At 35.8% G+C, this 26,605-nt stretch overlaps 1 protein-coding gene across 6 annotated transcripts in view; it reads left to right on the forward strand.

The window, feature by feature from the left end:
* Positions 1-26,605, forward strand: part of SHOC1 (shortage in chiasmata 1) — an 84,325-nt gene that overhangs the window by 44,586 nt on the left and 13,134 nt on the right. For all 6 annotated transcript variants that reach the window (XM_053204802.1, XM_027034824.2, XM_053204799.1 and 3 more), the window contains 10 exons: positions 1,591-1,719; positions 4,543-4,719; positions 7,692-7,796; positions 11,156-11,334; positions 12,798-12,870; positions 18,607-18,673; positions 19,896-20,074; positions 21,552-21,669; positions 22,988-23,099; positions 24,364-24,485. In XM_053204802.1, coding sequence (XP_053060777.1) covers positions 1,591-1,719; positions 4,543-4,719; positions 7,692-7,796; positions 11,156-11,334; positions 12,798-12,870; positions 18,607-18,673; positions 19,896-20,074; positions 21,552-21,669; positions 22,988-23,099; positions 24,364-24,485 — 1,261 coding nt within the window. The remainder of the gene's footprint in view (positions 1-1,590; positions 1,720-4,542; positions 4,720-7,691; positions 7,797-11,155; positions 11,335-12,797; positions 12,871-18,606; positions 18,674-19,895; positions 20,075-21,551; positions 21,670-22,987; positions 23,100-24,363; positions 24,486-26,605) is intronic.

Genomic DNA, 26,605 nt, shown 5'->3' on the forward strand with positions numbered 1-26,605 from the left:
TATATTATTTTTCAAAGCCAAAGAAAACATCTTTCATTCATGATACTTATTGAGTATGGAGATCGATGTGGATATTTGTATATGTATTTAGACAGATGTAGATACGTATTTTCCAAAAAATTTAAAAGTGCATTTGAACTTGTAAAAAAGTCACTATTTGTAAAACTTGATTCCTACAACTTGGCCATACAGATTCATGGTATTTCTAACTTTTGTTGATTGTTCTGCCATTGTTTTTTCTCTTTTAGCTGACAGTTCTCAGTATTATAACTTATAATGTGTACTTGAGAACATTTTGCCCATTTGATTGCTTATTACTCTTTTTAACTTTAACAAAGAGTTTCTGTCTGAGTTGTAACTGTTTTACATTCACTGCTTAAAACCATATCAAATGTAGTATGTGTCATATCATTTCACTTCCGGTAAAAAAGGAAAAATAGGTATTCTAGAATATGTTTGACATAAGTTACTCAGAAGAATTAAGTACAAGAATATATATGCGTGAGAGTCACAGCATACTTAGGTCTTACCATCTTATATATTGTTAATGTGGAATTCTGCTGTCCACAGCCAGCCCATTTGATTCTCAAACTAAGCTCCTTTTTCCAACTTAGCCTTTGTTAGTAATAAAGGTAGTGTTTTGGTATATATATTTTGCTTCTTCCCTTATTTTATAATTAATTCAGGGGCAACAAAGAATGTTACAACTTATTAGGCCCCCTCAAAAACTCTAGTAATTAGTATTATTTAATCATAACTATTCCAATTATTTATAGTTAATGAAAAATATACTTGAAAATAATAACATAATCTAGTTTAGGATATTTTATTCCATTGTTTTCACCATATATTTAAAGTTCATATTTTAAAATGTTTCAAGGTGGTATTATGCTTCTAAAATTATCTGGTAATCATATTATTAATAGATAACTTTGCTATCTAGTTAAAATAAGTAACTATAAATAAATTAGTTAGTTATATATATTTTGTAATCCTCCACACTACTTAGAAAAGAAGGAAGACAACTGAACTGTATGCCAGGCACTAAATTACATATTAGAGATAAATATGATACTGTTGCTGACCTTGAGAAGCTTATAGGCTCAGAGAAAATGCCTGAGACCTAAAGGGTGAGTGGTAAGAATTGACCTAATTAAAAAAGGTTAGAGATAGGGAGGGCTTGGGGCATAGGAAAGAATTAATAGCAGAAGGAAGGGTATATGGAAAGTCACAGAGAAATGAAGTTGAGCTGTATGTGCCTTTTAGGTGTCAGGAACTGTACTTGGTATTTATTCCTTATAACAGTATTCACAATAGGTATATTTATCTGTATTTTACATATGAGGACACTGAAGCTAGTGTCAGAATTGACACTGAAACAGTGATTTGATGCCAAGATTCTTTCTGTTATGGTCATTCAGCTTCCTACCCAGCACTGTTGTTACGTCCATTGACCTGAATAGTTGTTCACTTTAATACTGACATATTTCAAGGAAGAACTTTAACAATTATGATCATATTATATCAAAGCATTTTAAGTAAAGTGACATTAAGTTTCCCTGAATAATGCAAATTAATATTTTTTATTAGAATTTCAAGATAAAGAAGAACATTCCTTGACTCTTCAAGAAGAAAGTCCCATTGTTTGTACTAATAAAGTCATAGAGAAAATAAGTCAGGAAAGGAAAGTAGACAAGGTCATTGAAATTCAAGCATCAGGTATGCTGTATGCTTTTAAAGTGCATTCATATTAAGTGAACTTGAAGCCTTTTCTGAGTATCTAGGACATACCTGATTTTCCATGTTATTTTCTTCACTTGTTTCAGATGTTTCATCATGCCATTCCTACTTTCAAGTTATTCCTGGGCCTGGAACGCCCCCATTCACTGCCTCTGCCCCTTTCCATTGCCCTACTCCAGTCCACTCAGTGTTATTTCTCCCTTCATTTAAACTCCTGCTTCTCTATATTCATCAGACAACAGCAGACTACAGCTGCTCACACCGTTCTGCCCAGTCTGGAAAAATGAACTGATGTTGCTTACTCCCTCTATTCTTTTACCCATTGTCAGCATGATGTTAAAAAAGCTACCGCCGTTGGGGCACCTGGGTGGCTCAGTTGGTTAAGCATCCAACTTTGGATCAGGTCATGATCTTGCAATCCGTGGGTTTTAGCCCTGCACTGGGCTCTGTCCTGACAGCTCAGAGCCTGGAGCCTGCTTCAGATTCTGTCTCCCTCATCCTCTGCCCCTCCCATGCTTGTGCATACCTCTCTTTCTCTCTCTCTCTCAAAAATAAATAAACGCTTAAAAAAATTTTTTTAAAGCTATTGTTTAAATGATTAAACAATACTGATTAAAATGTTTGCTTCTTCTGAGAAGAATATTCTTCGACTCCTAAAGAACAGCCTGCTTAAGAATATCATGCTCAGTCTCCTGCTCCCAGCAAAGTCACCCAGACTCTCCCCTCCCTGGAGTCTCTGCAGAGGCTGTTTGACCAGCAGCTCTCCCCTGGCCTCCCTCCATGGCCTCAGGTGCCTGGTGAGGCCAATCCAATCAACATGGTGGCCAAGGTTAGCTAACTGACGGGTATCTTGACCTCCATTGAAGACAAGGTCAAGGCCTTGCTGCATGAAGGCACCAAGTCTCCCCATCAAGGTTCCCTCATCCTTCCTGTCACCTTTGAGGTAAAGTCAGAATCCCTGGGGATTCCTCAGAAGCTGCAGCTCAAAGTTGATGTTGAGTCTGGGAAACTGATAATTAAGAAGTTCAAGGATGGTTCTGAGGACAAGTTCTACAGCCACAATAAGATCCTGCAGCTCATCAAGTCTCAGACGTTTCTGAACAAGTTGGTGATTTTGGTGGAAACTGAGAAGGATAAGACCTTGTGGAAGGAATGTTTTTGCTGATTCCAAAAAGAGAGAAGGTTTCTGCCAGCTTCTCCATCAGATGAAGAATAAGTACTTAGAGCAAGCAGAGCCAGACATGATCACCATCTTCATCAGCACCTGGAACATGGGTAGTAACACCCTGCCCCCCCCCCCCCAAGAAGATCACGTTCTGGTTTCTCTCCAAGGGGCAGGGAAAGACTCAGGATGACTCTGCCAATTACATCCCTCATGACATCTACGTGATCAGCACCCAGGAAGACCCCCTGGGAGAGAAGGAGTGGCTGGAGATACTCAGACACTCCCTGCAAGAAATCACCAGCATGACTTTTAAAACAGTTGCCATACACACCCTCTGGAATATCCAAATCGTAGTGCTGGCCAAGCCGGAGCATGAGAACCACATCAGTCACATCTGCACCAACAATGTGAAGACGGGCATCGCCAACACGCTGAGAAACAAGGGAGCCGTGGGGGTGTCATTTATGTTCAACAGAACCTCCTAGGGCTTTGTTAACAGCCATTTGACTTCTGGAAGTGAAAAGAAACTCAGGCAAAACCAAAACTATATGAACATTCTCTGGCTTCTGCTCTGGGAGACAAGAAACTGAGTCCTTTTAACACCACTCACCACTTTACCCACCTCTTCTGGCTTGGTGATCTGAACTACTGTGTGGACCTTCCCACCTGGGAGGCAGAAACCATTGTCCAGAAGATCAAGCAGCAGCAGTACGCAGACCTCCTGTCCCATGACCAGCTGGTGATGGAGAGGAAGGAGCAGAAGGTCTTCTTACACTTTGAGGAGGAAGAAATCACGTTCGTGCCCACCTACCGTTTTGAAAGACTGACTCGGGACTAATACGCCTACACTAAGCAGAAAGCCACAGGGATGAAATACAACCTGCCTTCCTGGTGTGACCGAGTCCTCTGGAAGTCTTACCCGCTGGTGCATGTGGTGTGTCAGTCCTATGGTCATGATCTTACGGTTTCATGAATTCAAGCCCATGTTGGGCTTTGTGCTGACAGTTCAGAGCCTGGAGCCTGCTTCGGGTTTTGTGTCTCCCTCTCTCTCTGCCCCTCCCTCGCTCACTCTGTCTCTGTCTCTCAGAATAAATGAAAAATAAATTTAAAAAATTCAGAGCAAAAACAAGAATATGCTCATTATTAACATCAATAAGAAAATATGACACTGTTTTTTAATATCTTTTCATTCTCTTCAGTTTATTTACAACCTTTAGATGGTAATGCAAATCTTTATTGACATTCTAGTGAAAACTAGAAACAATTTGTCATTGTTATAAATTTGTTTGGCTTAAGGTTGTAAGCTAATTTCAGTGGGGGGAGAAGAAAAAAATTATGTGGTTCTCTTTATATGGCTCTTCATACTTGCCATGCCAAATTAGTTAACGAATAAATATTTTCTAATAAGCAGGATAGTCATTATACTAATTCTACAGAGGGTTTTTGGTTTTGTTGTTATTAGTTTATTTAGAATAAATATTCTAAAATGAGCCTCTGTACAATCTCTTGATCTTTACTCAGAAAAGAATTAGGATGGAGTTCAGTTTTCCAAGAAGTGACATGTTTAATTGGTTTGTCAAAAAGAGCAAGCATACCATCCTTATAAAACACTATCTTTAATGCTTTTATTTTCACAGATAGCCAGTGCCAAGCATTCTGTCTCCTAGAAGCAGCAGCTACTCCTATCTTAAAAAAACTTGTATGCCTCTGTACTCTCCCTGCTGCTAATTGGACATTTGCCACTGTCATTTTTGATGAAACAAGATTCCTCTTAAAGGAACAAGAAAAAGTAATAAGTGATGCTATTCAGCAAGGTGAGTACAAATAAAAATCATACTATTTAAAAGGATATAAAGTTATGGATTATTGTATCAAATGAGTAAAAATTGAATATAGAAGGTATAGTAATTAGTCATGGATGAAGGCATAACTGTAATTCAGCATATGACAACCATAAACCAATATTGGAGGATCAGCTAAGTGAGGAGAAATAGGTAATGAATATCATCTGGCTTTGCTTCTCAGTGATACTCCTAATTGGCATATATTACTTGACAGGTTCCTATTGCCCCCAAACCAAATTAACCCTATTATTGTTAACATCTGAACCACCTAATTCCCTCCCAAAAGTGGGGTGGCGGGGAGGTAAAAAAATAGATTAATTAAAGTCACTCCTTAACTTTTGCTTCTGGACAAGATGGAGAAACAGGGATTGGATTTACCCTCCTTCAAGGAGGAAAAAAAAAACCAAAAACAAAGATGAAATACATGAAACCAGTTTTTAAGACCCTACACATCAGGCAGTGAAGCACAGTGATTCCTGAGAGATGGGAAACAAGGTGAGCCCTACCATTGCCCTAGCTTACTGCCTTGAAAGAGTTGCCAGGCCATAGCACAGGGAGAGGTACCGGGGCAGAGTCAAGTGGACAGTCTGCACTGAGGAAACAGAACTGAGTGTCCAGGGAGACCAAAGGCCATCTAGCCTCTTGGCTAGAGGTCAAAGGATAGAATATTAGAGAACAGAGAGCTTCACACAGAGTATTCAGCAGAGTACTGATCAAAGAGTGTATATGAGGAAACCACTTGAGGTTGGGGAAGGAAACCATCTGATGGGATTAGAGGGAATAGCACCCTGCATTCACACAGGGCAGGGAATAATGCCTGCTACCACCAGCTAGGCTAGAAAAACTCATAATTCATGGGGCACCCAACAAGATAGAATTCACAGTGTCTGACATCCAATCAAAGATTATCAGGCATAACAAGAGACAGGAAAACACAACCCATAATGAGAATAATCAATCGAAGCAAACTCAGTACTGACAAAGATGTTAGTATTATTAGAGAAGGACACTAAAACTTTTTATAACTGTGTTCCATATGTTCAGTAAGTTAGGGACATATAAAGGACACAAATCAAGCTTCCAGAAATGAAACTACAATGCATGAGATGAAAAAATGCACTAGATGGGATTAATGGCAGATTATATATTGCAGAAGAAAAGATTAGTTAACTTGAAGTCATAGCACTAGAAACTAAAATAAAACACGGATAGGTAAAAAAAAAATCTAAAAAAAGAAAGAAAAGAGCATCAGCGAGCTATGAAACAACTTCAGATAGCCAGACATAATAGCAACCAGAATTCTCAAAGGAGAGGTAAAAAGAGGGTAAAGAGAAAAATATTTGAAAAAATAATGACTGAAAGCTTTCCAAACTTAGTAAGAACTAAAACCCATAGATCCAAGAAACTCAGTGAACAGCAAGCACAAGAAACATAATAAAGCCACACCGAGGCATATCATAATCAAATCGCTCAAAACTCACAGTAAAGAGAAAATTGTAGGAGCAGCCAGAGGGAAAAGAAAAAGTATGTTACATAAGGAAAGCAAAGATAAGGATGACATAATTTCTTGTCAGAAATAATTCAGGTGAAAAGACAGTGGAGTAAAATCTTTAAAATACTGAAAGAAAAAAACCTTAGTTGTCTACACTAGGCAAAAACATATTATGAAAGCAAAGGTAAAATGAAGATGTTTTCAGACACATGAAAGCTGAAAGAATTCATCAGCTGCAGATTGGCATGATAAGAGATGTTCAAGAAATGTTCTCCTAAAGACAGAAGAAAAATGTTACCAAATCTTGTTTCTCTGCCCTGTTCTTATCCATTCCAGGTCATGATTGACTTGTTTCCACAAGTCCTTAGAGGGGCTGAATATACTAACCCATAAATGGTTCTCCTGTTGCCCCTTGTTCCCAGTGACTACTTCTTATTTGCCTTGATCTTCACTAATTGATTAGATGAGCAGTTTTCAAATTTTTCAGCAGAATGTTTTGTACAAATAAATATTTCATGGGATCCCATTATATAAAACATGGAAAAGTAGAGCTTCTCTGGTTGAATTGGGGCAGTGGGCCTAGACTCCTATCTTCTTGGTTTCACTTTTGCACATAGTAAAATCCAATCTATCATCTTCAGAAAGCTCTGGAACTACATGGAACACATTAAGTAGCCAATACATCTCTTGTATTGTAAATACACCTCTTGTTTGAGTCATATCTTTGGACAAATATTCCCAGGTGCCTACCTCCATTTCAAGGTATTGCTTTATGTTATGATCCTCATCTTTCTCTTCACCAGTTGGCAAGTTATGAGTTGAATTTGCTTTTTGTTTCATAACTGGGAATCACTGGCCTTTTTTCCTACCAAGAGTAGAAATAATTGAATATCGTTTGTAAGCAACAAGAATATGAACACTAAGCTTAGCTGTCTGGGTTTGAATGCCAGCTCCACCACTTATTTATTCACAAATTGACCTTAGAGGGGCGCCTGGGTGGCTCAGTTGGTTAAGCATCTGACTGTAGATTTCTGGTCACATCATGATCTCACAATTTCGTGAGATCATGCACTGGTAGCACAGAGACTACTTGGGATTCTCTCTCTCTCTCTCTCTCTCTCTCTCTCTCTCAACCCCTCCCCCACTCACGCTGTCTCTGTCTCTCTCAAAATAAATAAATAAACTTAAAAAAAAAAAACAAAAACAAAGTGACCTTGGACAGTTACTTAACCTTGTTCAGACTATTTCCTCATCCATAAAATGAGGATCATAATAAACTTGTCTGATAGGGTTATTATTATAGATTCAATGAAATAACCAGCTTACCTACAGCCTGGCATATAGTAAGCACCTGATAATGAATGTTAGCTATTATTGTTAAGCATTCTGATACATGTTCTAAAATTCTGATGTGTATCTTATGTTTTTAAATATATTTCTGCTTGCTTAGGTATGAATGATGAAAGAGAAATGACATACAAGCATGCTGCTCTCTTACATCTTCTGGTAACAATTAGAGATGTCCTTTTAACATGCTGCTTGGACACAGCATTGGGTTAGTGGGATAAATTTTTATTTCCCCTTTTAGTCCTATTGAAATATTTTTATTTCCTCTTTTACTTGCACATTAAGCACTATATACATTTTGACATAATTCTAATAGAATGTATATTTTATGCTGCCTATATTCATTGAAAGAAATCATTTGTAACAAATACCATCATTTAAAAAAATAGGTTTAGGATTCTCTAATCTAGGCCTGAATTGTAGACTCATAATGGCCTCAAGCAGATTTGATTATATAATCATTTTCATGCACTACTTTTTAATGTAAGATGATATTTTGGCATGTACATTTTAGGTCCTTATTGAATGTCGTGGCTTTGAATCTTTGCTAGGTGAATATAACTAATATAACCAAATTATTAGTAGTAAGATATTTTACAATTTTTTTTAGTTTTACATGTAAATTAGGATATGAATTACTTGAGAAATAAAAATCAAACTATTTGAATATATTACAAAATGTTAAGATTTTGGAAATTATTTCCAAACTATCAAAATCATTAAAATATCTGTCTCAATACATTACTACTGTTTTAGGCCCCTTATTGCAGGATTATTTAGATTTGTTTAGTAATGGTATACTTATAGAATTGTTTTATAATTTAGAATTTCTAGAACCTATTTAAAATATAAAGTGAAAATAATTTTTCTCTGATCTGTGACCCAGAGGTTTTGTCTAATCTATGACCCAGACAACTATTTCTCTAATCCACGGTTTTGGTAAATACTGAGCAGCAATGAGTTACAGCTGTCCTCCCTCTAAACACTGGAAATAATAATATTTGGCCAAGTATTGTATTAGTATTATCTGGTCAAGTATTATAACTATGTTACAGCTACCTTTAGAAATCCTAACATGTTGCTTTTCCTTTCTTCTCCAATTAAGCCACTTGGGTATTGATGCTGGATCAGGTTGTTTTACCTCCATCCCAAGAAAACTATGGATTAGGGACTCCAGCCCTAGTTTACAGAACCTGCAATTGGTGTAAGGGTGTAATGTCACATGTCCTTCTATTTAGTCATCTGTTTTCATTATACTTATCAGCTTCCATGAAAGGTCACCAGTCCTACCAAAAGCAAGGCTGATTATTAAAGCATAATAATAAGGCAGAATATCAGAATCTAAAACATCTGAGCTCTCCGTGCTATAGAGAGAGTGCAGTTGTGACTTACTGCTGCTCAAACTTACTAGTATTAGAGAATTAGAATTAGAGAAATAATATTTATGGAGGATTATCTGAAGTATATTCACCTTTAAGTACTCTTAGGATCTACACAAGGATTAAGTGAGACCATTAAGAACTATGTATTTGGGCTGAATGATTTTTGCTCCTCAAAGAAATACTTTTGCTCAGTCAAACTTGGTCATTGCTATTTGGCTACCTTGAGGAATACTCTAGAAGTAAAATTAAAATTCTTGTTGGCAAGCAAACTTCTTAAGCCCTAGGTCCCAAGCCATAAGGAATAACCAAGACACTTCGGACATTTTTAGTGGAGAGATTTCTCACTCTAAACCTCTCAAAGTCAAAGAGTGAATTAGGTTGTCCTCTTTTCTTTTTTTCTTTGCATAGTGGCAGAGAAAGAAAAGTCCATGGGGGTCTGGCTGCCTGCCCTGTACCCTTCTAGAATTCTGTTTTTTTCTCCCAGCTGCCAATTTGTTACCTCTCCCAAGCTAGCAAGGTAATGACTTTCAAGATTAAAGGTATAGTCTCACTTCTGGGCTTTAACCCATAAATAAATTCAGTATTGTGTAATGGGTACTGTAGTAAAGATAGGTACTAATGATACAAAGGATGGAGACTGTTACCTTTAGGCTGAATGTTTATTTAAAAATAAATAAACTCCTGGGTGGCTCAGTCTGTTAAACTTCTGACTTCAGCTCAGGTCATGATCTCATGGTTTGTGAGTACCAGCCCCACTTCAGACTTTGTGCTGACAACTCAGAGCCTGGAGCCTGTTTTGGATTCTGTGTCTCCTCTCTCTCTGCCCCTCCCCTGTTCATGCTGTGTCTCTTTCAAAAATAAATAAACGTTAAAAAACTAAAAAAAAAAAAAAAGTACGAGTTTGCTAAGTAAATAAAGTATGAAAGGGTACTATAGGCAGAATTAAGAGCCCATAAGAATGACCCAGTGGGTGTGCTGCATATAGTTCCATGTAGTTAAAGTGAAGAGTACAAGGTAGAAAGCGGTAAGAACTAAGCATGAAGACATAAAAAAGAGCCAAATCATGAATAGCCTTGTAAGCTGCACAAAAGAGCTCAGACCTTATTCTGTAGATGATAGGGTGCCATTGAAATAGGGATGGTACTGGATTAGGCTTCTCATTCAGAAAGTTAGATCTAGAGAATCAGCAAGAGGTTTGGAGATTAGAAGGTAGAGAGAACATGGGACGCCTGGGTGGCTCAGTTGGTTAAGCGTCAGACTTCGGCTTAGGTCATGATCTCACAGTTCTTGAGTTTGAGCCCCGCGATGGGCTCTGCACTGACAGCTCAGAGGCTGCTTGGGATTCTCTCTCTCTCTCCCCTCTCTCTATGCCCCTTCCCCACTTTCTTGCTTTCTCAAAAATAAACTTAAAAAAAAAGAACATAAGTCAGTCTAAATTGCCCATCAGTCAAGCTGTACTAATGTAAAATTTGAATATGCACATAAATATAAAAATGTGAACATAAACATAATTTTAAAATATATTATTTATTACCAAAATATTCAGTGAACACCTGACCTACATAAGTTACTATGCTAGGTGCTTTTCAGTAATTCACAGAACTCACTGTGTTGTGGAATTACCAGGAGAGCTTTTAGGTAAAAAACCCCGGGATACAATCTAAATTTACTGAAGATGAACTTGCAAGGATAGGTCACAGGATTCTGTGTTTGGAAACTGCTTGTAGTGGGTCTGAATTTAGGCTCTGCTGTTTTTGCAGTTATACAAATAAATTATGCATAAATATCATGGATTTATCCCAAGAGCTTATAGGCTGAGATTGTCATATACATAAAGAACCAAAAATCAAGTACAGTCTATTTATTCTACAGATAAAATACTAAGAAAATTCCAATGGGGTGGCATTTCCATAGGACTTGCATGTAAGTGTAGATCAAGCCAGAAGGCAGGAAAAGATGGGATATATTCGAGTATGTTGTGGTAGCTTAAAAGGAGACATTTGGTACATAATTTTAAGCTTTACTCAATTTTAAGGTTTCTATTAATCAATATCTTTGATCAAAATCATAAAAGGATTAAAGTAAATTTTAATTGTTATGACTCTTGTTTCCTTTTAATTTTTACCATGGAGTTTCTCAAAGAATGAAAAGATATGCCTTTTCCCCCTACTTTTATTTTTAACAGGATATTTGTCAAATGCAAAAGATATCTACAGAAGCATTTTAGGCTCCTATCTGGACAACATTTGGAGACAGCTGGAGATTGTACAGTTTGTTAGGGAAAAAAAGCCTGAAACCAATTACAAGATACAAGAACTGCGATGCCAGATACTAAATTGGATGCAGAGTGAACAGCAGATTAATGTAAGTACTGGAATAAAGCAGATAATGGTAATCAGCTTAAGTAAGAATTGGATTGGTGATGGGCATGAAGGAGGGCACTTGTTGGGATGAACACTGGGTGTTATACGTAAGTGTTAAATCACTGGATTCTACTCATGAAACCAATACTACACAACACATTAACTAACTTGAATTTAAATAAATTAATTTTAAAAAAGGAATTGGATATAAGATTTTTGCATTTAACTCTGAAATTATGAAGTAGTCTAGACTATTTGGTCCCTTGACAGTTTTCTCCTTAAGTAAGTTAACAAAACAGAATCAGACCAAGAGATGATTTTGCATCATTGTTCATATGTCTTGAATTTAATTTAAATTCAAATTAAATTTGAATTTAAAAATACTTTAATTTTTATCATACAGAGTTCTCTATGGATTGACTCTCCAAATCTCAAAATTGTTGTCTGGTACTTTTAAGTTCATGGGCATATGCCAGATAACAAAACTACAATAATTTATTTTTAGATATTGAGCCAGAATCTCATCTCATATGATTCTACAAAAAAAGCTTTTAGTTTATGCCTTGGATTATATTGGGGATTTTTGCCCACGCTACTTCATGCATATGAAGGTTGCATTACTAAAGACTTAAGAGGGGAAGCCTGAGTGGTTCAGTTGGTTAAGCACCTGGCTTGGGTCATGATCTCACAGTTCATGAGTTCGAGCTCTGCATCAGGCTCTATTCTGACAGCCTGGAGCCTGCTTTGTATTCTGTGTCTCCCTCTCTCTCTGCCCCTTCCCTGCTCATGCTCTGTCTGTCTGTCTCTCTCTCTCTCTCTCAAAGGTAAATAAACATTTAAAAAAAAGACTTAAGAAGAAATACTTTCTTAAATGTTTTCAAGCTGAAAAATGTTTCAAATACTTTACACAAAATCTGGATATAAATGTGGCCTTCTTCTTCTTCTTCCTCTTTGCCCCTCCTATATCTTTATCCCCAACTCTGTGGTTACTTGGATAACTTGCCTAAGTCATTAAAATAAAGTAAAATAATCAGTAAGAAATTTAAAAAATTGAAATTGATTTATTGTCCTCCCCCCAACCCCGTGCCAAAAAAAGAGCTGTGATGGTAAGTAGGAAAGTATAGCAGCAAATCATTGGTTTTCTCTAACAAATTCAAACTTGTCTGAGTCGAATTTAACACTAACAATGCAGGCAGAGACAACTTATATATACAATCACCTATATGGAAGTACATGAATGCTAAGAATGCCCTACCCTAGAATATTTTCCTCATTGATATTTGATCTTACCAGAATTTATTCCTCTGTGTTTAAGCACTGACATCTTTTATAACACATATTTACTTGGTAATCTTATTGTCATTATTTTCATGTAACCAGTGAAGCTTGTTTTTTTTGTTATAGTAGCATAGCTATGAAAAGAATAATTATTCAGAGATATATGAAATTCTTATTTTTGACCAGGTGCTGATTATAATAAGAATGGACTCAGATGGTGAGAAACATTTACTCATTAAAATCCTTAACAAAATGGAAGGTAGGGAGATTTATTTATTTATTTGTTTATTTGTTTATTTATTTATTTATTTATTTATTTATTTATGGCAGTTGGGAGTCTTAAATTATGCTTCATTTGATAACAAATGTTTGAACATTTACAAATGTAGTGATCTAAGTGTTTAAATTAAGATATAATAACATACCATAAAATTCATCCTTTAGAAGTATATAACTCAGTGGGATATAACCAGTTTTGAAATAAATCTGGACTTTAAGTCTGCAATAGAAATATACTGTAATGTACTTATACATACATTATATATCATATGTATTTATTATTATCAATTAACACCTTTTATTAATTATCTACTAGTTGCTACATAATACTGTATACTTACAACTCTATAAATCAGTTTTAGTAAATCAGTTTTACAAATAAAGAAACTAAAATTCATAAAGGTGATGTAGCATGCCACATCTCATAGGTAGCAAGTAAGGGAATCAGGATTTCATCTAAGGTCTGTCTTGTTCTAGTGTCATTCTTCAACTCTTCTACCCATTATTGCCCCCTCTGCCAATTCTTTCCACCTTGTGCTATGGTTTACATATTGCTTATATTTAAACTCTTCTCCTTTTTCATCTCCTTGTCTTTTTTAATGTTTATTCATTTTTCAGAGAGACAGACAGAGTGTGAGTAGGCGAGGGGCAGAGAGAGGGAGATGCAGAATCAAAGCAAGCTCCAGGCTCTGAGCTGTCAGCACAGAGCCCGACATGGGGCTTGAACTCATGAACTGTAAGATCATGACCTGAGCCTAAGTAGAATGCTTAACCAACTGAGCCACCCAGGTGCCCCAATTTCATCTCCTTGTCTTAAGTGAAACCCTGCTTTCCCCAGATGATATGGCTTCCCCTGTATCCCTCTCATAAAAAAGCTGATAATTCTCTCATATATATGTGTGTGTGTGTATATATATATATATGTATATTATAGCCTTCCTTTCTAATATATATATACACACACATATATATACATATATATGTATGTACACATACGTATATATATGAGATACATGAGATATATGAGATATATAAGATATGTATATATCACAGGGATGAGAAGGTTAATTTCTTGTTTTATCCTTTCCAAAACATTATTCCTCTATCTCTGAGGTTATGCCATATTGCCACAGCATTTTCTACCATTCCAACTGCCATCCTCTAGTTACCACCTGAACATTCCCTGTCATCTGTGGACAGTTCTGCACCTGGTTCAGGGTATTCTTTTCACTCCTAGTCCTGCCATTATCCTAGGTGTCTTTAACATGAATGATGATTCAACACTCTGACCTTATAGTTTTGTTGATCCCCACAGCAAAAATGATATTCATTCCTTGGCTATGCCATCAACCTTGTAATAATGCAGAACTGTGCTACTTCTGAACTTTAAACTCTGATATATTGCCCTCTGTCTACAGCTACATTAACTCTTTCACGATGTTCAGCATCTTAGAGATCTGTATTCTGTCGACTCCTTTTTTGTTTCACTTTCTTCTCTTTCCAGACTTGGTGATGTGCCCATGACTCTCATCAGTCTTGTCCTTCTAATGTACCTTCCATTTAAACCTTAGCTCTGAATCCATCAAGACATTTAACTTCTCTGTTTCTATACCTGAGCTCCTGAGCATTATTAGAAAAAATAAAATAGTTTGGTACCACTACAAACTTATCTTCTCTGAACTTATATGGGCTGTTAATACCTCTTAACAACCATTCTATATGTTCTTAGTTCCCATTCTTATCCACCTAATGGCTATACCACAAACCCCCACTATGCTACTCATCCCCTCATTATTTCTTCTTTTTACTTAAGAGAGAGAGAGAGAGAAAGAGAGTGTGAGTCAGGGAAAGGGGCAGAGGGAGAGAGAGACAATCTCAAGCAGGCTCTGTGCTGTTAATGTGGAGCCCCATGTGGGGCTCTATCCCACAACCCAGGTTTCATGACTCCTCATCCCCTCATTTTTAAGAGAATTATGCAGGGTACCTGTGTGGCTCAGTTGGTTAAGTGTCTGACTCTTGATTTTGGCTCAGGACATGATCTCACAGTTCGTGAGTTCAAGCCCCATGTCATTCTCTGTGTGGACAGTGCAGAGCCTGCTTGGGATTTTCCCTCTCTCTCTCTCTCTCTGCCCCTCCCCTGCTCATGTGCGTGTGTCTCCGCCCCCCCCCCCCAAATAAGTAAATAAACATTAAAAAAAGAGAATTATGCTTTTTAGTGTCCATTAATGGGGTAAGAATCTTCAGTTTTCTTTCCCACCATCTACAAACTTACCTAATTTCTTCTTTTACCTTTTCCTCCTTTCTTTATAAAGGAGGTGAACCTCCTCCTTTTGAAAACCAATTTTTCATTTCTGCTTTGGATCCTATCTCTTCCTGCATCAGTGTGTTCCTTAAGTTATTCCATAGCCCAGCCTTCCTTTCTAATGACTCTCCCTTAATCTTTAAGCCCTCTGGTCTTCTTTTTTTTTTTTTTTAAGTTTGTTTATTTATTTTGAGAGAGACAGAGACAACGCAGGTGGGGGAGGGGCAGAGAGAGAGGGAGAGAGAATCCCAAGCAGGGTCCATACTGTCAGTACAGAGCCCAACTCAGAGTTTGAATTCATGAAACTGTGAGATCATGGCCTGAGCCAAAACCAAGAGTCAGACACTTAACCGACTGAGCCACCCAGGCACCCCAAGCCCTTTGGTCTCAAAAATAAAATAAAATACCACACTCAACCTATGTCATTCTTTTTTTACTATTTATTTTCCCTCTATAAATTGCATCTTTGACCATCTCCCAATATATTTCTTTGCTGTAACCCTACCAAACTTTATCATGCTGTTTCCTTTCTCCATGCCCTTATGCCTCCTGTTCTGCTATAATGGTGCTCTTCTCCCTTCTTTAACAGCTAACTCCTACACATCCTTTAAAAATCAGTTAAAACATTTGTTCAGGAAGCCTTGATTTAAATGCTTTCCTTTGTGATTTCAGGGTATTATGTGCATACTTCTAAGGCGCTACGTACCATCCTGGACTGTACCAACTGATTCTCTTGTCTGCTTTCCTCACTAGTATGTCAGCTTCTGGAGGATAAGCACTATGCCCTAATTTGTATTCCCAGCATCCACAAAAATGCCTGGAATATAGAAGGAACTTAATAAAAATTAATAACTGGATGAGCTAATGAATGCCTCTCTATATACCTAGTAGACTGGGACTAGTGAAAAAGATTAAACTGAACCATATACACATATTACAAATGTCTGCTTATCAGTGCAGTTAGCAAAATTAACTATTAAATTATAGTAATGTGAGAATGGAAGATTCTTTCAAGCAGAACTGTATTAGGTGCTATTTCTTTTTTTTTTTTTTTAAGTTATTTATTTTGAGAGACAGCGAGTGGGGAGAGTCAGAGAAAGAGGGAGAGAGAGTGAATCCCAAGAAGACTCCTCACTGACAGCATAGCGCCTGATTCAGGGCTCAAACTCACAAACTGTGAGATCATGACCTGAACCAAAACCAAGAGTCCGATGCTTAACTGACTGAGCTTCCCAGGTTCCCCTATAAGTGCTACTTCTTGATGACATTATCATGTGTCTAGAGTCCAAATTTGCAAACTTGGATCTTATTATTTGTTCAGTTTTCCAGTCCTGGGCAGATGAGGTCTTATCTACTAAATTCACAAGATATTTCTAGTATGAAATTGGTAAAGCATTAGTTAACAATTGTGAAGCTGAACCTGCTACAACTGTCTGGAATCAGGCTAGTTGAAAACATTTTTTTAAGTTAGGAAAGTGATGAGCAATGTTAGCATTATAAAACCAAGGGATCTGGGTAACTGAAGGAATATTTTTGTGAAGAAGCTGAGGAAATATTTCTGATATTTCTGCCCCACAGAGAAGAATACTTAAACCTACTTAATGGGGCAACTTTCCCTTTAATACACCTAAGACACATGGACAAATTATTAGTGTATATGTCACTTCTTATCTAGGCTTCATGCTGAACATGCCTATTTCTTTGGCTTTTGGGATTATATCATCACTACTCTTCCAATTTCTTTCAACAAGGTCTACTAACACAAAAATATTAACTCTCTAAGCTGAAAAAATGTTTTTACTCCTTCTAACTAGCAGCTGTCCTCTCTGTCTAGGAGTAAGACCTTTTTCTTTCTGTCTAGTGTTAGAAAATAGAACTGTGGTTTCATCGTCTATGTTTTTGGAAGATCCTAGCAGTTCACTTAGTAAGTAATCTGCTTTGGGATCATAGCTAAGACAAATCAGGTAAGGAGATTAGATTTTATTTTATTTTATTTTATTTTTAAATGTTTATTTATTTATTTTGAGAGAGAAAGCTGGAGTGGGGTAAGGGCAGAGAGAGAATTCCAAGCAGGCTCCATGCTGTCAGTGCAGAGCCTGATGCAGGGCTTGATCTCATAAACTGGGAGATCATGACCTGAGCTGAAATCAAGAGTTGGATGCTTAATCGACTGAGCCACCCAGGTGCCCCTGGAGATTAGATTTTAAATAATATGATCTTGGGGTGCCTGGCTGGCTCAGCCGGTAGAGCATGTGACTCTTGATCTCAAGGTTGTGAGTTCAAGACCCACATTGAGTGTAGAGGTTACTAAAAATAAAAATTTTTAAATAATAATAATACCTTGTAAATTTATATACAGAAGACAAATAGTACCCATCCTCTTCTTATTTCTACCAAAACTATTGTCATATTAAGCCAAGTAAACATGAGTAAGTAAGCATTACTTTGTTATTATTACATCATGCCTTTATGAACTTTACAACTGATGAAAGTATACCAATAGAGTGTAAGTTTTATTTTAACTGGAACTAGCTATTCCTAAACCAGTATGCCTACCAAAAATAAACTGTGTGGGTAAAGAATTTTTGAAATTAATTTTTTGTTAAGAAATTAGTAACATAGAAATTTAAGTTATAGTTGAGAAGCAGAAGTGAATCTAATGCGCAGGTGGCATCCAATAGATCTTCTGTTTCTTACACAACCAATAAAAAGGAAAAAACGGGGGCACCTGGGTGACTCAGTAGGTTGAGCGTCTGACTCTTGATTTCAGCTCAGGTCATGCTCCCAGGGACATGAGATCGAGCCTTGAGTTGGGCTCCGCAGTGAGTGTGGAGCCTGCTTAGGATTCTCTCTCTCTCTTTCTCTCTCCCCATCTGCTCCTCTCCCCTGCTTGTGCCCTCTCTTTCTCTAAACAAACAAACAAACAAACAAAACAACAACAACAACAACAACAAAACCCAAAAAGTTAAGGTGGTAATTTTTAAAAAAGGAAAAAATGACATCAAAATGTAGTCTCTTGCTGTTTCATTATGTACTTAAATTTTTGAGTAGAGAAAAAAAGGTGAAATCAACCATGACTTTTAACAAATAAAATTAAATGTACAGAATTGATGAGTATCTTATTTGGTTACTTTAAAATTAAGGTTTTGATCCACTCTATTATTTTACATCATAAATTCAGACTTTCCATGCTTATATACACAAAACATACACACATACCGGACATATTGCCCATGCGTCAAACTTTGATACCACAGACAGAAAAATAATCCAGAAAATTGTATTTTAAGCAGTTTCCTTGTTTACAGATCTTTAATTCATTGTTATGGTAGTGAAATATATGAACACCTAAAACTTATATATAAACAGAACACTGAAAAAAACCTTTTTTGTATTACTCTTCTTTTCTAACAGGTTTAACACTGACTGTCTTACAAAACAAAAGAAATGATTTTCTGGAATCTGAAGGTGTTTTAAATGGGTAAAAATGTATTTATTCATCTATGGGAAATAAACATACCAGTTTCACAGATTTCTTCACAATTTCTCCTGGAATTTAACTTTTTAAAAAGGCTTAATAAAACCTGAAATTAATCAATATCTCTCTCCTCTTCCTGAAAAACGTATTATATTAGAACACTTGAACTCAGGTCATTGCCTTATGTATTATATATTATTGTTGTCCAGAATTTTAGTTCAGTCTTGTTTCAATATCCCTGAATTATCATTGTTATTTTTAGTACAGGAAGTACCCATTTAGACTTACCCTTGTTTATACCAGTTTTGGGTTTTTTTGCTCAGCATTGTTTCTGATATCTCCTTCCTTTCTTTGGAGTTCTCTTTCTTCCTGAAGTATATCCTTTAGAAATTCGTTCAGTGAGAGCATGCTAATAATAAAATTCAGTGTTGACATGTCTAAAAATGTTTTTATTTTGCCTTATTTTATGTAGAAATTATTTATTTCCAATACTGAGATCCAAATTATAAAAAGAGGTGTAAATCAAGTAGAAGCTCATAAAAGCACTTATGTCTATTATCTATCTGGATTGCTCTATATAGAAAATATCAGTAGAGATTTTTCATTATAGCAAGTGCTATTATATGGAATCTGAAGATGGAAAAGATAAACTTATGATATTTAAGTATCCACCTTTTGTTGTTGCTAAAGCATCTGTGAAGCTCACTGAGAAAAAGAAAAACCATTTCAAAGTTGTCAAATAATATTCTATTATATAGATCCTCAAAGATGAAAACCTCACATGTATAAGAGAATGAGATTGATTTCTCATGGTGATTTGTCTGTTATTGATAGGACTCAGTTAATAGTCCTTTGCATTTGGGGATGTGAAGTAGTCCTGTTTTTTTAAAAAAATGTATGACCATCAGGGTGCTTGGCTGGCTCAGTCAGAAGAGCATGTGACTCTTGATCTTGGGATCATGGGTTTGAGCCCTACATTGGGTGCAGAGACTACTTAAAAATAAAATCCTTAAAAAAAAAAAAAGTATGACCATCAAAAGGAAAGATAAAGAGAGATTAGCACAACTGGAGAACAAATCAACAGAAAATACACCAGTGCCTTTCCAAGATAAGCAGGCACAGACTAGAGAAGAATAAACTAGCCAAAAACAGTCATCTTTTTAGCCTTCAAAGTAAATAATGACACAAATATAATTCCATTTTCTTGGCTTTCCTTTGTCTTCAGTACAAGTTCCTGTGTAGTTGCACATAATCAATATATTGGAGCAGATTTCCCCTGGAGTAACTTCTCATTTGTGGTGGAATACAATTTTGTAGAAGACTCTTGTTGGACTAAACACTGCGAGAAATTGAATATTCCTCACATGGCCTTTAAAGTGATTCTTCCAGACACAGTATTAAAGAGTAAGGATATAAACTAAAGTCCTTTTGTTGCTGAGGTAGAATGGAAATTGTCTGTTTTCTGTTTCTGATCTGTGGAGAGAGAATGAGCTATGGCATTAGAGGACTTGAGTTCAAGCTCTAACCTCACCACTCAGGTGTGACGTTGGGCAGGTTCTTTCTCTCTTACCTCATATTCATTTGTAAAGTAAGCTTTACTGATGATATCTGTCTTCATCTCTTTACCTTCTAAGTTTTATTTATAATAGCCAAATTTAATTATGATTATATCGCATTTTTTTTGTATTTATATCTCATTTTGTATTCGTATCTCATTTATATCATATTTTTAATTGAATTTTAGGGGAAATTTTGTTGTAGTATGTTGACTGATTCAGAAAACTTAATATGCAACAAAAAGTTACACACAGACACTTAGAGAAGACTCTAAAACCACTTTGTATATCATTTGGCTTCTCTGTATTTCTCAGCAACCCTTCACATGACTCAGATTGTGAATTCTCACATCCATTAAGTAAAAAAAGCCTGTACATTTTTAGTCCCAGGGCATTCCTTTCAATACTTGCCATAAATTACTTTCTATCCACCTCAAATCTGAGTGGGAAGTTTGAATTCTGAGACATTCTAGTTCAATTCTAAAATACAGTCACCATAATGGTTACTTTGGAATTTTTGATAAACAGAATTAAATGTTAAATTGATTAAATAATTGAAACATGGCCCAAGAAAAGATAAAAGCATCCTAGTTTATAGGTAGAGGCTTCTTCCAGTCTCTTGAAGATGAACTTAATTTATTCAACCATTCCTTATTTGGAGCATTTACAACACTTCAGTTTTCCACTACTGTACTACAAGATTTATAGTAGTTTATTATATAATTTTATATACTGTTCTAAGAAGTGAAATGAATTGCTGGGTCAAAAGTATATACACATCTACATATTGTCAAATATCCTTCCAGAAATGCTATCTCAATTCATATTTGTGCAGAAAGTGTAAGAGAATCCTTTTCCCAATATCTTTATAGTAAGTAGGTATTATTATTCTAAGTCTTTGACAGAATTATAGGCAGAAAATATTTTATAGTTATATTATAGTTAATTAATTATAGATAATGTCTTGATTATCCATATCTTTTCATACATGAATTGATCTTATATAGCCATTCTTTTGTAAATTGCCTGTTAATGTTCTTTGTCCATTTATCTATTGAGGTATTTATTATTTTCCTATTGATCTGTATCATATAGTAGTTTTAGTAAATTCTGTTAACTGTGTTTTATTTCTAGGTAATAGGATAACATATGCTTTTTATTTTATTCTTTAGACCTTTCTTTATTCTGATTTCTGATTTTTTACAGTGAATATGTTTTATTTTTATACTGCTCCTTGAACATACACTTGTTATTCTCATGTTTAGTAAAAAAGAGAAAGAGCTGAAAGATGAGAAACAAATATTTATAAGCTTTCTCTCATTTAGGAAGAACCTTGCTGGATAGTTTTGGGGGCTTTCTTTTGGAAATTCAGGTTCCATATGTGTTTTTTGCATCTGAAGGACTTCTTAATACTCCAGAAATTCTTCAGTTGCTAGAATCCAAGTAAGTTATTGATTTCATAACTTTTAGCAAGGGTATATATATTCTAAATGACGAACCATTATGCTATATATGCAGTATTATTATTTCTCTCTGATTCAAGCCTGCAATTATATCATATGAATAGTTTTCCAAAGAGTTTATGTCAAGTTACACTTCTCTCCCTGTAGTACACCATCATAATTACTGAATGTTATCTTTTTTGGCAATATACATCAATCTTTTGGAGAAAAAAATGTTTCATTATTGTTTAAATTTATATTTTAATTTCATTTCTTTTGTTACCAGCAAGTACGAACACTTTATGTGTCTTTTTTTTCTGTGAATTATATGGTCATATCTTTGGGTCATTGATAATATGGAGAATGAGTGTTCTTATTTAGAGGGCCTTAAATACTGCCTGGGAAATAGGACTATGAAGTTCTAAATAAATTCTCAAATTTTTAGACTTTAAGTACTGAGGTCAGACCAGCACTGAACATTTTAAAATCATATAAAACACTTTATCACAGCATACAAGTTGTCACAGAAATATTAGACATTGGGCTATATATCAAGGAGGAATAACTGAGCTGTGACCTTAATTAAAATACAGATCTAAAAATAAATAAATAAATAATACAGATCTATTTTCCATGCTTTTGTTTTTAAATCTCAAGGCTATGGGGCATTCACAGAAAACTATGAGCTTACAAAAGGTAGTTAAAATCTAGGCCAGTTTTAAGGAAAGAGAAAAGAAAATTCTGAAAAATGCAGAATGTTTTAGTCTATTACAAAGTGTTTTGATTTCATGAATTATTATTTAAAAAGCTGGAAGAAATTGGTCAATACATTTATAATAGTATTATGTGCAGTAATATTTAGTAAAATACCTACGGCAATGCACATCTTAATGAATTTTTCATATATACTGAATAAATCATAATTTAATTCCTCAAATTTATAAAGTAGAATAAATTGATATATGAAAGAAAAAGTGCAGTCGTTAAAATAATTTAATATGCAAGAGGACAATACAGACTTTCTTCAAGAATTTTTCTGGGACGCCTGGGTGGCTCAGTCGGTTGGGCGGCCGACTTCAGCTTAGGTCATGATCTCAGGGTTCGTGGGTTTGAACCCTGTGTTGGGCTCTGTGCTAACAGCTCAGAGCCCAGAGCCTGGAGCCTGCTTCGGATTCTGTGTCTCCCCTCTCTCTCTGCCCCTCCCCTGCTCACGTGTCTCTCTGTCTCTCAAAACTGAATAAACATTAAAAAAAATAATAAAACAAAAGAATTTTTCTTAGTCATTTCATGATGTCACCTAAAAATATGGTATTTTACAGCTATAATATCACACTAGTGGAGAGAAGCTGCAGTGAGTCACTGAAACTCTTTGGAAGTACAGAGTGTTATGTAGTGGTGACAGTTGATGAACACACCGCCATAGTTTTGCAGGTAAAACTAGACAGTAAGAAATACAAGCTAAATATCTGTGTAATGTATTATTAGCTCTACTATAGAGAGCTTAACTATAATATTAGTGATTTCTTCCAAAACTTTACAGATGGACCACAAGTACTAAAATCATCAATATACAAAATTACTATTACCAAACTTCTTCAATGCCTTATAATTTTTAACATACTTTAAGAGGACAAAGCAAATACGGAATCTTTAATGTTATATATTGACTATTTTAAAATATATTTATAGAATAATTATAGTGTTGAAAACCTGAAAAATCAAATCCTAGCTACTATGCTTCTTAACAGGTGGTAGTATATTAATCCATGATTAGTGATATGAGATTTCCTCTAAAGTAAGTGGGGGTTACCTATAAGTAAGCTGATTAAAAAAAAAAAAGATTCTTGTTAAAAAATCCCTATAGTTTGGAATTTAAGATTTACAAATTCTTGACTGAATCTCCTTGATATGTTTGCTTGATTGGAGTACAAAGAAATTAATTCAGTAGGGTGGGAGTGGGGAGCAGAAACCAAGTTTGATGGTATGGAGTATAAATTAATGGCAAAGATTATGATAACATAAGTCTGATTTAATGAGCAAATGTTAACAATATGGAATTATATGATGGAAACACCAGGCTCTATTAGAGGGTTTCTTGAGAGATACCATGTCTTACATATTTGAAGTTTTTAAAAAACAATTATTTGGGGGAAATACTGTTTAGGAAAACTTTTAATTCAGTTACATAACTTACTGTCAGAGTAAGACATTTCCTGAATCATTCACTCTATAGAATTTAATTGTGTTAAAGGAAAAAGGGAATGATGGGCCATTAGAGAGCAATTCCTGGAAGTCCATTGACTGCTTCCTTCCTTAAGTAATAAGAAATCAGTGCAGATTATCCCATGGGCTTTTAAATGTATTTTATTTTGCCCTTATGAGTAGCCAGATCTCTATCTATAAAGGACCTTGCCTGAATAGGGACACTCTGTAGGTGGCTTTCTTCGTATCTAGGACTTTGGGAGATTCATGAGCTGTCCTTGCTTAAGCTATCATTCGCTGTTTGACATCTACTACATAATTTTCCCCCTACTACTTCCAGTGTGATTTTAATTTCTCCATAAAATGGGAGCCCATACTCATGTTTCTTCTCAAGTTATAATTTATATATCATGGATTCTTAAAATAGGGTAACAATAACTTCAAAACAACTGTTCAACCTAGTGAACGTTTTTTTTAATTTATTTTCTGGTAGGACCTAAAAGAATTGAATTGTGAGAAGGCATCGGACAATATCATTATGAGACTGATGGCATTATCATTCCAGTACAGCTATTGTTGGATAATTTTATATACCAAAAAAACATTAAACTCAGAGTAAGTAAACATTTCTTTATCCAAAGTTACATTTATATTTAAGTTATTTGGTCCTCTTCTTTGAATAAAAATCGTTATGCAAATTTTCCACTTGCTCATCTAGTTCGCTTTAAGTCAGGGATCCTCCAGGTGGAGGAGCCATGCCCATAGGAATTTGGGATGCCCATAGGGATTAGGATTTGGGAGATGATGTATTTCCCCTAGACATTCTGTGCAAATCACCCTCCCCTCCTCTACTTCACTAAGAATTGCAGCTTTAAGTGTCATGTTTTATTACTTTTTATTTCTGAACTTGTATGTTAAAAGATGTCATTAAGTCACTCTCTAAAATCTTATTAAATATACCAACAAAATAGCATCTTTTGGGGCAGCTGGATGGCTTGGTTGGTTAAGCGTCCGACTCTTGGTTTCAGCTCAGGTCATGAACCCGCGGTTTGTGAGTTTGAGCCCCACATCGGGCTTTGTGCAGACAGTGTGGAACCTGCTTGGAATTCTCTCTGCCCCTCCCCTGCTTGCTCTCTCTGTCTCTCTGTCAAAATAAATAAATAAATTAAAAAAAATTTTTTTAAATAGCATCTTTCTATACTTTCTGTCATTGATGTGCTTAACTTAAAAATTACAAAAAAATCCATGCCGAGACACTGGCTTAATTTATCATTATATGTCTCTCCTTTCCCTCATCTCTACCTTTTATGAACCCACTGCTTCCACTTCCTTTTTTTCTCTGCAGTCTGGCACTTCTTCCTACATCTGTACTCATTTCTGTCTCTCAGGGCAACTCATCATTCATGGCTCTCTCATGATCAGCTCCAAAAATATTTTCATCTTCCACTGCTCTAAAGCGTTTAAGCCTGTTGTCAGTGCCTTCTTACTCGAAGCCCTTCAGTCCTATGATGAGTCAATGTTTTGATCTTCCATCTCTCTAACTACTCTTTCTCTGTCTGTACCTCTTCTTCCTTGTCCCAGTCTTCAGATACATCTGAATTGTCTTCTTTCTTCTATTTGATCCACTGAAATCTTCCCCACTCCCATGGATTCAGTTACCATCATTCTGCATATAAATTATGATATATACATCTGCAGCTGCAGTCTCTCTTTGAAATTGCTGACATGTATCTCTAATTTTCTGTTAAATATTTCCACCCTGATATTTTATAGGCTCTCAAACTTAACATGTTCCATGGTGAATTTATTATATTCTCTATCCTCTTCAAAACAATATCTCCTCTTTTCTGCCCTTTAGCTATTTATGACCATTGCCTTTCTTTTAGTCACCAAGTTTAGAAAACAAATCCTATAGATTTAACCACTATCTCTTTTTTTTTTTTAATTTTTTTTTTTAACGTTTATTTATTTTTGAGACAGAGAAAGACAGAGCATGAACAGGGGAAGGGCAGAGAGAGAGGGAGACACAGAATCTGAAACAGGCTCCAGGCTCTGAGCTGTCAGCACAGAGCCCGACGCGAGGCTCGAACTCATGGACCGTGAGATCATGACCTGAGCCGAAGTCGGACGCTTAACCGACCAAGCCACCCAGGCGCCCCATCTCTTTTTTTTTTTTTATTAATCCCCTCTCTCCATTTATGTTACCAGCATCTTAGTTCAGATTCTTATTATTTTATGTGGACTGTTACAATAGACTACCAACTGCTTTCCCACCTCCAGATGGCTCTCAGTGTTACTCTCCATAATCTGTCAGACATCCAATTAATATTCCTAAAACCAGGCTGTTACTGTTTCACTCCGATAAAAATCCTTCACTGACTTTCCCATTATCTACTGAATACATACATACTATTCACCCAAATATTCAAATTCTTCAGAGTATAATCTCAACTTATATTTTCAGCTTAGTTTTCACTGCTTTCCATTTCAGCTAGAAGGATTTCTCATTGGCTTGCAAATATGGTCCTGGTTTTCCTACTTCTACTTTTGCCAATACATTTCTCTCTTTCTACGATACTCTCTACTTCCTCTAACTATTTCATCTGGTGAAATTGTGCCTATTTTTCAGAAACTATCCCCAAATACCACTTTTTCTATTCAGTCTTTCCTTAATACCCGCCCCCCAACTCACACGTACAAATAGATATTTAGTTGTGACCTCTCCATCCTTTGAA

Source organism: Acinonyx jubatus, chromosome D4, assembly GCF_027475565.1.
Source record: "Acinonyx jubatus isolate Ajub_Pintada_27869175 chromosome D4, VMU_Ajub_asm_v1.0, whole genome shotgun sequence".
NCBI lineage: Eukaryota > Metazoa > Chordata > Mammalia > Carnivora > Felidae > Acinonyx > Acinonyx jubatus.